Here is an 11,224-nt window from a genome sequence, read left to right on the forward strand (position 1 = left end):
TGTGAACAATCGAAACTGTATTCTGTAAAGACGCAATGATATAACGAGGGATTCCCGATCCCTCTCTGCAATTAAATATACACATTGCAATACCTATGTAAAAACAACAATAATCTGTACACCGTTGTATGTAAAATACGATTGCACAACCCAACAAGTCCCACAACATATCTATATTTAAATTCAAGCAAGGCCTTGCCATTCAATCATGATTTAAAAACATAACATAATGAACTGCGTGTGTTTTGGCAACTCTGCGACTCTGTCCATTTCCCTCCTTCACCGGTAAACACATGGTTGAAGTGGTTTTTGAGACACCAGCTAAAGTTGACGATGAGAGAAAGCATGAGAGCTAATGGAAAAGTTCGGAAGACAAGTTTTCTTTTAACGCTGACGGATGAACATTTTGCAAGTGCATGGCTTTCTTTACAGTGTGCGTTTTTTTTTTTTTAAATGGTCGACGTGAAAGGGGCGACCTCTTCGCTCTCGACTCGAAAGTCCAATTCTGTCACGAGAACCTCTGAAGCAAAAATCATACTGGAGTCCTCTCTGCTCTCCATCAATTTCCCACTTGAAGGCCGCATCCTCCTCCTCCTCCTCCTCCTCCTCAAGTTCCACACGGAGGTCAACGTTGCCGCCTCCTCCTCCTGCTGAGCCACTTCAATCCTGCTCCTCCTCTTCCTCCTCCTGGAGTTCCTCAATGGCATCCATCTGAGACCTGGAGCACACCTCGCTCATTGGGGCCGAGTCCTCACCCTCCGCCACCAGCTCGCTGGACATCTCGTTGTTTCTCTGCGGGGAGATGAAGAATGAAAACATGAACGTTCTCTCGAAGACTTTTGGAGAAATCGGCTTTTTATTTTCATTGTTTTGTAGTAGAAATATACTGAATGGCCACTAGGGGGTGACTCCCATCTTTTTATTAATAATGTCAGTAAACATCTTCCTCAGGCGTATTTTCGGAATCGATTAATCGCTTGGTCCATAAATCAAAATGATCCAGTTTTAATTATTTCTTTGTTATGTGGAGCAAAGAAACAAAGAAAATATTCACATTCAAGAAGCTAAAACGATCAGAAATCTCGTTTTGATAATGAAAAAAAGCTTCAAACCAATGATCAAAATAGTTGATTAATTTAGTAATCGATTAATAATCGTTGTTTCAGCTCTAGTTAATGGTCTCTATTATGGGTAGTCCGCGTAGCTTTCTCTGTCATTACATTCGCTTGAGCGCCGCCTTGAGGAGACTTGAAGTAGTGACGACCCTCGAGTGAAATATGTCATTATATTTGCCCTGGTGTATCGATTATCACATAGCACGAAGAGGGACAACGATATATCGACAAAAAAAGAATTTGACCCACTCGTCTTAATGCGCTAGTTTTGTGTCTTCAATAGCGAGTGGACACCAGTGTGATTGACAGCTGGCATCGTCCACTAGGAGCCTGGATACACAACATGGCGCCTGCCAAATCACAAATCATTTCTGAGCTTCAAAAACAGGAGCTTCAGATTCACATGAGTGACGTCAAGACCAGCTGGCACTCGTGAGAGAAACACCTGGAGCAAAAAACGCTGATGGGATTAAAAAAAACATCAACAACGAAAAAAAAAAACCAGAATCAGTTCTCACCTGTTTTCGATAAACATAGCACGCTGCTATGGCAACCATTGTTGACTCCCCAATGAAACCGGCCAGGAGGGACCCAACCCCAAGTGTCGCCCCGTGAACCCTGACAAAGAAACAAAAAAAAACAACACAACTGAATTCACTTTTCTGTTGCTGCTGCTTTTCAAATTTCTCGTTAGTGGAATTGTTGTTTGAGCAGAAAAGCGCACAACAGTCGTAAATAACAGTGCGTCTGAGTCATGGTGCTGACCTTTGTAACCCTGAGAGAGCGTTCTCTGGAGGTGTTGACTTACCCCATATAAGGCAGAACAACTAAACTGGTGATGAGGACAATGATGCGGAGAACCGAGCTGGGGGCCAGCACAAAGGTCTTTTTCAGGGTCATGAGCCATCCAGTCAAATGAGCCCGAACAGTCACTGCAAACACACACACACACACAAAGTGGAAACATCACCCCACTGTTTTAAAGCTACGCCCTGATTTAAGCCAATGCAGATGGGGAAAAAAAAAACCAGAACGATCAAATGAAGCTCTGTCTTACCTGGCAAAGGAAAAAAGGAGAAAATCCGGAGCGGGACAACACACAGCTCAGCGAAATTATAATCCACTCCGATGATATCGACCAGGATCTTCTCGGATACGTGCGGACTCCAAAACACCACAAAACAAAGCTGGACACACAACAAGCAAACGCTAATTAATCGTACACCTCATTAGATTTCATTAGTTCATTAAATCAAGGGGTTTTCATATTGAACGCAAGCCTTTGAAGCTCACATAATAAAAAACAGGCGAGCAAACACGTGTCAGACAATGTTATTGTTTCTGGAAGCGGTTTCTGCAGAATCACCAAAGCATCTGAGCTTTTACTGTCTAATATATCGACATTAGCGAGTGTTTTACATCAGTATAAACCAGATCTGATCTGAATAATACTGTACAACAATCATTTCCCCTGCTCTTCAAATGTAGAACAAACATCAGAGGCTCTCTGGCTCTGTAAAAGGTGTCTTTTCTGCTTCAGGCCGACAACAATGCTTGCTTCTGGCTGCTGCTGCTGGTTGTTTTGATTGTTGTTGTTGTCATCGCTGTTTCGTTTCCAAAAGACGCTTATTGTAACCGTAGGTGTTTGCAACAAACTGTTGTTATCGACACATCAGCCGTGAGGGACTTTCCCACTGTCTTTGCTTCACTTGTACCTCCTTATTTACCGTTAATGTAGATAAAGCCGACTTCACACACGTCTTGGCTCGAGCTGCTTACGTTGTAGCTCGAACTGAAATCTGGATATATCCAGAAAACGGTGAACCCTGCACCATTTTAGACCCTAAAAGGACTTAAAAAGGCAAATTTTCCTTTCACTGGTGTACCACAAGGATCCAATCTAGATCGGCTTACTTTGTTTGCTTACTGGTTCTTGGCTGGTATCTAAAGATCTGTGCTGTAATTGTTTCATTAATGCACTGTGTTGTTGTCAGTTGCTGTATTGCGGGGTCAATTGTCCTTTGCGTGACACTCAAAGCGGGCTGTTATGGCAAAAAGACGCAACGCCTTGTACTATCAAGGACCATGACAAAGGTGTGGAAAGCAAAATTTATACTGTTTATATTCCTATTTTATGCCCCGTTTCGTGTATTTAATATTTAATTAAGACATTTTTATTGAAAATACTGTGTATAATTTCACTGCGGAGCATTAAATGCAGATTGGAGAGACAGTAATTTGTGTTTTATAAATGGTTCCATTTCATCAGAAGGAGGAACAAGGAAAAAAAGTTTGTCTTAGTCTAATAAACATGTCAACATCTTATTCTTCACACAAAAGTAGATGCTAGCAGATGATGAAGCGCTCAAATTCATCTGGTTTTGTTTTAGACGCAGTCAAAACATGGGAATAGCGCTTGTGACTAATGACTTCCTCTGGTATTACTTTACCGATGCGTCGTTATTTGAGCAGCTCGGCGGCAGATAATGACTAATTTTTATGGTGTGACCAAAACAGTGAGTCGGCCGTGGTTTCTCTAAACAAGGTGAGACATCCACGCTCGCTGCTGCCTCACCGTCTGTTTTCAGAACTCATTTCCCCCTCTCTCCGACACACTTCCTCCTCTTGCCGTGTTTTGTCCCCGTCGTACTCTTTTCCATCTGTAATCGGAGCGAGTCCAGACATGCGGGGCAGTCAGCTGTTGTTTTCAAACGCTGGTACACGCCGTACCTGTTGTTTTGTGCTGAACATGCACCCGTGAATGTGTGTGTGTGTTTTCACTATTATGCTTTTTTTTTTTTTTTTTTTACATCTGGCGCTAAATTCTTCTCCTACTCCTATAAAAAATAAGGCCAAACCTTGGGCAGTCACTTCCTGTTTTTCTTGTCGAGCTCTCAGGACACATAAATGGGCCAAAGGCACTGCTCAACTTCCCCTGCGTTGACTTTAAATCATGTTTAATTGAGTAGGCGTCGGACTTTATCAAAGACACCGGTTCGTAGCGTGTTGTTGTTGCTGATCTGCTCGTCTAAACGTGTAGAAAAGTACACCTGCAAGGGGCTTTAAGTATGTAACCCGATATGTTTTATGTAAATAACTGTTTTATGAAGGTCTTAAAGCCTGGGTGGGAGCGGAGAGGAGACAAAAGGCCCCCCTTTTTTTTTACGTTACACAAATTCCCCCATCCTAATGCATTTCCTGTCCCCCGCGCAACCAGAAACCACAACAACAGGACAGCAAAGTCAAAGTCAAAACATTGAACAATGAAGCTGTGAATCCTCCGTCATTTTCAGACACCGGCATAAACAAAAACACATCTTGTGAGACCAAACCAGTCAGATCAGTCCGGGAACTAAAATCCTTCGATGGTATCTAATGTGCGATGATGCAGCAGGTTTTTGAAAAATGTAAACATGACAGAAGGAAGCTAATAGTGTAACAAAAAACCGCCACATTTTTGGGCATTTTATAAATTTTTAAAAGGAAAAAACATTGCTTAGCCTGTGAGGTGTTGCAGGGAACCATGAAAGACTAGTCAGAGCGATCAAGTGTCAACGACGCATTAGATTGTAAACAAACACCAACTACCACTGAAACATTACGCTCGCTGTATCGTTCACCAGCTTTGAATAACACTATTGTTTAAAAGACACGTGTTTATATCCACAAATGATGTCAGTTTAAGCAAAACTTACATTTTCCAATAGGTTTTTACGGAGAAAACGGCTGCAAATCCTCACGTTATTTGACTGTTTTGCTTCATGCTTGTTGCTGATCAATCGATTTCAAATGAATTCATCATTTTTAAATTTAGAATGTGATGAAACGACTGCAACTAGTGATTATTTTTGTAATCGATTATTTTTTTCGATGAATCGTTTGGGCCATAAAATGTCAGAAAGGACAATGACAACGTTCTCCAATGTCTTGTTTTGTCCACAAACCAAAATGATCAAGTTTTAATGATTTCTTTGTCATGTGGAGCAAAGAAACAAAGAAAATATCCACATTTAAGAAGCTAAAACGATCAGAAATCTCGTTTAAATCATGAAAAAAAGCTTCATATAGTTGACAATGAATCGATGAATTGTTTCAGCTCCAGAAATAACATGACTTACTGTGAGTGAGAGAGCCACGCAGCAGAACGTAAACTTTTTAATGTGGGATTTGGTGACGGGGGTGCCGGCGTTCATCTTGTTGCTGGGATTGTTCTGTTGGTGAAAGGAATTATTATTGTTAGCGTTGTTGTAAAACAAAAACAGCGATGGAGAAACACGTGCGGGAAAGGGTCGGGTTTACCTTGTCAAAGGCAGGATACACTGCTCTGAGTTCAGTCAACCAGCCGTACGGCATGTGACCCACAGGGTAAGTGGCAGTGAGCACGGCCACAGCCTGGAATGACAAAGACGCAAGTCATCGACAAGGCCGCCACAATTAATGACAGGTGTCTAACAATAGCTGACATTAAAGCCCCTCGTGTGTCTCTCTCTCTCACACATACTTTCCTTTTTTAACGTGAGGCTTTTCACACGTTCACGACTGGATGAAGAGCCTCAGTGTTATTGTTCCTCAGTGGAACGGCAGCGGCGTACAGTAGGAATGTTTTCACACGTGTTTAATCATGAGCCGAGTTAAACGTGTACACAGTGAATCACCCAAAAAAAAAAAAAAAAACACTGGCAGCCAGTGTTGTCAATGATTTCCAGTTCCTTCTGGCCAATGATTCCCAGTTCGTTCTGGTCAACAGCGATGCATTGTCTTTTAGTATTTAGGTTCTCCTGGACGCCAGAAAGCTCCAGAGGGATTGTTGGCATTTCATATGCAATAACTCGCAGGGGGAAAATTAGCTTCTCATAGCTGTAAAATCCAACTTCATCACCCACAAGCCTGTAATATTAGTCCTAGCAGCACCATTATGGTCACTTTATTATAAATAAATACCAGATTTTAATGTGGAATGTTTTTTTCCCTCATAAAGAAAGAGGAGAATTGAAGCCACGCTATGCTCACCTCTGTAGCGTCAGAGGTCCCCTTGAGGTCACGAGACACAAAGAGGTTGACGATGGGTCGACTGATGCGCTGAGTGGCCAGGATGAGGGCCAGGGGCCACCAGAAATTCAGCATCTTCTTGATGGTGGCATCGCCCTGCAGGGACCGCGACATAGCAGATAAATCACACACACGCGCGTTTTTTAATGTTCCCACATTCAAATAACACCACAGTGCCTTTGGTTCTGGTGGCTAACCTAGACAGTGTGTAAAAAAAACAAAAAAAAAACACAACCCCCTCATTTAGTTTGGGTTTTTGTTGTGTCACAGCCCAGAGGAAGGCAATAAAAGAAAAATAGGACCAAAAAAAAAAAAGGCAACACTTACTCCGACATCGAGTCCACTGGATTCTGGGATGTTGTCGTGAATGTTACAGTAGTATCCCATACCCACGATGGTAAAACGGACCAAGGCACCCATGTACAGGGAGAGGATGGGGATGAGTAACGGCTCCACACACTGCAGGTTACTGTGGAGGAGAATGGCCACGAACACAATCTACACAGAAAAAAAACACGTCATACACAAATGTATTTAATTTAGTGCTTTGACACGTTTCCATGACGACTGACTAGAAAAAGAAGCGTGTGACATCATGTTCACGTGCCGCGACACTGGAGTCCAGGCACTGTTTACCAGTTAGCTCCGTTAGCTCCTTTTAGCACCATTAGCACGCCTACAGTCGCACTGGAGCAGTCTGTTTATTAAAGGAAAAGAGCAGCACTACAAATAACCAGCGTACCTGTGTACTGCGTATGTGTGCCTCTGTTTTTAAAGTTTAGAGTTACTTTACAGACTCATTTTATCAATCTGGAGTCAAGTGAACATGACGTCACGTGTGTCTTTTTCCAGTCAGTTGTCATGGAAACACGTTGTTTGTGACGCTGGTGCTGTTAAACGCCGTTGACGCGTTAACGTTTGACAGCACTAATTTCATTAAGTAAAAAAAAGTATGAGTAAGGCTGAGGTAGAAACCTATAATTTAGTTATTTCTGTATGTTTTTTTTTTAAGGCAAAAATTTATTTTTTCTTTCAGTTCTATATTCAAGTCAAATATCATAAAAAATATTGTTATTTCAATACATTTGATATCATTTTCATATCACCCACCCAACTGTTTTTCACAAAAAGACCTGATATAGGAAAAGTTAAACTAATAAAATAGAATAACTATGGAATTAAATGACTTAAACAGCTGTGATTTAAAAATAAGCACCACTGTTTCCTAAAGTAAGGAACAATAACTGTAAAGAAAACAAAGCATTTCGTACTGAACTAATGTTTAAACCTAAGTGGTATGGGTTAGGAACATACTTGAAAGATAGTAGCACTTTTGTCAACATTTGTTGTGTACAAGACCTCTTTGTTCACTTTTTCAAAATAAAAAAAAACAACAAACAGTGGATCTTACCTGTGCTATGACATCAGAGATTGAGGCTGAACCCACTATGACGCTGTACTTGTGCTTGAGAAGAATCCCTGCATGAATCCACGCCTGCAGACAGAACAATGCACACAGACTTTAAAAAAAAGCTCTATTTTGCCCCCCCCCCCTTTTTTTTTTCTTTCCTCTCAACCGCAGCTAAATGACGGTCTCTGTAATGGAAGCGAGGAAGACTTTGAAGCAGAGGATACACTATCATTTGTCACCAGCACCAACCAGCGATTATTGCCAGACTGATCTAGATCAGATGCATTTTTTTTTTTTTTTTTTTAATCCTCCTCTTCCTGCATGATAAAATGTCTGTGCAGAATAATCCTGCCGTATTGCACACTCACCATTGCATCCAGCAAAGGGAATGCAGCCAGGTATAAGAAAGCCTTTCTGGTCTTGTTCCCCACAGAGTCATCCACATGGTGGAGCTTATTAATGATGTAGTATCCTAAATCTGTGTAAGCTAAAGAAGGGAAGAAGAAGAAAACAACAACAACAAAAAAAAGAGAGAGGATGCAGAATTTAAAGCAGAGGGACGTCTTTTGTTTTTGAAGAGCAGGGATTGTGACTCTCACCAGAGATAAAGCTGTCAGAAAGGTGCTACGAAGATGCAACTTTAAGGTCACTTTCACAGGATGCGGTTTTATCACAGCGTGTCATCATGTGTGCATAAAACTGCCCTTAAAAAAAAAAACACGCACCTATCAGGATGTGCAGGACGAAGGCGATGGTTCCAGCCACCACCATGCAGAGGACCGCCTTCTTCCGGTCCCTCCTGCTGTTGATAAACACCAAACCCACATTCTTGAAGTCGCTCATCGGCCCGGTGAAGAACTTCATCAGGGAGTAGGCCAGCCCATAGCTGGCCAGCATTTCAACAGTGTCCTCTTTGACTGTGGCTATGCCCCTGTTGAGGGCCTAGAAGAGATAAAGCAGGGTGGGTGTGGAGAGAAAGAGAGATGTGAGGGGAAGACATGACCACCATGACTGGGCCCTGACTTTATCACTGACCAGATGGGGATGGTTGCTCTGCCACAGCCCTCTGGCTTTCCTGCATTCAAAACCAAATAACTGCGTGTGCTTGAGAGCAGACAAATAAAAATAGAGCTTGTTTTGAGCTGGAGCAAAAAAAAAAAAAACAGTGCGTGCCACCATCACATCCAAGCAGGAAACACCCACAATATTCCATCCAAAAATGACTTCCCATTCACTTTTACTTTCACGCTAACAAGCACAGCTGCCTCGTGCTATTTATACCGCGTTACATAAGCTTAATCCCAAAGTCTCCCAGCTTCAATGACTCGTTTTAAACGCTCACACTATCTGCCCGCCGTTTAACGGAGTTAAGTGCAGACGCCACATCAGTCACATGGCTGAGTGAGGGCAGGAAATGACCGGGGCAGGAAAACATGACAATTAAGGAAAATTTGAACACACACACACACAAACTAGACAAGGGATGATAACAACAAAGCGTTAGAAGACAAGTGTGTGTGTCGGCGAGATAGAAGTGACTCGCATTAAATGAAGTTTCTACATTGGGGATTAATGTCAGAATGGAAATTCACTACTATATCAACTTGTTGTGAGCATTTAATCGCACGCCGCCCGCCATCATCATCATGTCCAAACAGACTGTCGAGGTTCAGATTTACTGATAAACAACTGACAAACAATGTATGTGCTGGGAAATAACTAACATTAAAATCTGCAGGAGCTCTGCCGTTTATTTATTTATCTATTCATTTAAGAAAGAACGGGGTCATCCTGAGTGTGGGATCCACAGAGCTCCTAAAAACACACCCCAGATGTGTTATTAGCAGGAGTGTAGCATAGCATTACCCATGAATAGAGCACATTGAAACATGATTATTAAAAAATTTGAATATGAGTCAAATGTATGAAAAATATTCAGTAGTAAACCCGGAAATATTTGAATATTTGTGGGTCAAAATGATGACCCTTTCGAGCACAACTGTGAACCCCTATGTTTTTGTTTACAAATAGCACAGTGGAGTTGACCTACATCGTTTTGTCTATGGTGATCGATAGCAATAACGGTTTATGATTACTTATTATTATTTATGTTCAAAAAACATTCTACTACACTTTAGCGACAACATTTTTCATACGAGATTGTTTTTGTGTCCGTACGCATACATAGAATTTAAAACTCAATTACAATCATCTGTGACGGGACGTTTTCATACCACAACAAAAAGCAGACGTGAAAAACAAACCCACACTGTCCACTGATATAGGCCGCGTTTTACCATCTACTTTCCTATAAATAACAACGTAACTGACTAAATTGACATCATGTGTTATTGCACAAGACCTCAAACTACTGATAAAGTCAATTAACTAATTAAGTATTTACTTACCGTTATGTTATTTATCAAGTGAGGAGTAAACACATTTTCCGACCCACTACTTCCATTACTAGCTTTACTTTTACAAAACTAGCAGAATACATTCCTTGGCACCATGTCAACACAGATTAAATAATTCCCTTCTCAGATAATATAAACATTTTAATATTTAAATCTCTTGTCTGAGGTTCACCTCTAACGGGCCGCGGCCCACACTTTGAGCAGCACGGTCTAAATAATGGATGTAAATCTTCCTTGAACGTCTCAGGCTGTATGCTAAAGCTAGCTGTGGCTAAAACACAAGCCTGTGTCATCTTTCAAAGACAAAAACACGGGTTTAAAAACACTCTAGAAATAAAATAAATGTGGGTGTTTTTTTTGTTTTGTTTTTTTTCTGTGCCGCTTCAAAACAGATGATGCTCAGCGGCAGCAGCGGAAAACACTGAGGGAGAATTATTCCCCAAATGGCGGATTAAAAAAAAAAAAAAAAACAGCGAAGAAGCTGTTAGCTGCTGCCTTCACTGACCTACACAGAGAAAACAGTCAATCACGACACGAACGTTACCTGCTCCCCGATGTCGATGGCGACATTGGTGATCGCCAGAGGCACCAGAAAGCGGAGGAGAGGCCAGTAAGGAGTGAGGGATGGAAAGTCCACCATAGTAGAAGCCGGGCTGACAGAGCGAGGGGCATCTGCCTCGGTCTTGATTGATTGAGAAGAAAAACCCGAAGATTGGCGGCTTGGAAACGGCAGCGACAGCACCTGTGTGTCCAGCGACAACCGGGCGGCGGCGGGAGGGGGGGGAAGGCTACACGGGGCGAGAGCAGGAGCAGTAGCCGGGGGGCGCTGCTCCTGTCGCGGCGACAGAGGCTTCGCTATCTGGAAGGTCAACGGAAATTTCAAATGGGCGCATCTTCCTCGCGAATCATTGTGGAGAAAAAGAGGGAGGAGGTGGTGATGGTGGTGGTGGAGGGAGGTGGGGGGGAGACACAAGGTGATACAAAAACAGCGCCGAATCGGAGCCAGGAAGCGTCCCAACAACACGTCGTCAAATCGCGATTGAGGTGATCCTCATGATCCGCGACTGGCTGCGTTCGTTTTCTGAGCTGCGCCGCCTTTCACTGCGCCTGTGCCGCTGCTGTCCGGGACTTGTCGACCCTTCCCGAGGCTGCAGCCCACTGCCTCAAGCACGTGGGCTTGGCCGTGACATCATCACCACCATCGTCATCATCGAGCCTAAATGTGGCTGTCA

At 42.5% G+C, this 11,224-nt stretch overlaps 1 protein-coding gene across 1 annotated transcript; it reads right to left on the bottom strand.

Moving 5' to 3' along the window:
- Positions 1-558: 558 nt before the first annotated feature.
- ankha (ANKH inorganic pyrophosphate transport regulator a) lies at positions 559-10,664 on the bottom strand. The gene is made up of 12 exons (XM_083901283.1): positions 10,537-10,664; positions 8,301-8,517; positions 7,944-8,062; positions 7,576-7,659; positions 6,492-6,662; positions 6,126-6,260; positions 5,415-5,507; positions 5,234-5,326; positions 2,173-2,302; positions 1,924-2,047; positions 1,634-1,733; positions 559-792 (listed from the first exon to the last, which is right to left on the bottom strand). The coding sequence occupies exons 1-12, from the start codon at positions 10,630-10,632 to the stop codon at positions 661-663; spliced, it is 1,494 nt and encodes a 497-aa protein (XP_083757409.1). The 5' UTR covers positions 10,633-10,664; the 3' UTR covers positions 559-660.
- Between the last annotated feature and the right edge of the window lie 560 nt (positions 10,665-11,224).

The sequence above is a fragment of the Microchirus variegatus genome, assembly GCF_963457635.1.
Source record: "Microchirus variegatus genome assembly, chromosome: 15".
Classification (NCBI taxonomy): Eukaryota; Metazoa; Chordata; class Actinopteri; order Pleuronectiformes; family Soleidae; genus Microchirus; species Microchirus variegatus.

Bases quoted from the DNA above. Each gene is read 5' to 3' on its own strand.
- ankha (XM_083901283.1), bottom strand. From the start codon at position 10,632: ATGGTGGACTTTCCATCCCTCACTCCTTACTGGCCTCTCCTCCGCTTT. The intron at 5,508-6,125 runs GTGAGCATAGCG...TTGTCATTCCAG, and splicing joins GGACCTCTGACGCTACAGAG to GCTGTGGCCGTGCTCACTGC. The intron at 793-1,633 runs GTGAGAACTGAT...ATCTCCCCGCAG, and splicing joins GCTATGTTTATCGAAAACAG to AGAAACAACGAGATGTCCAG.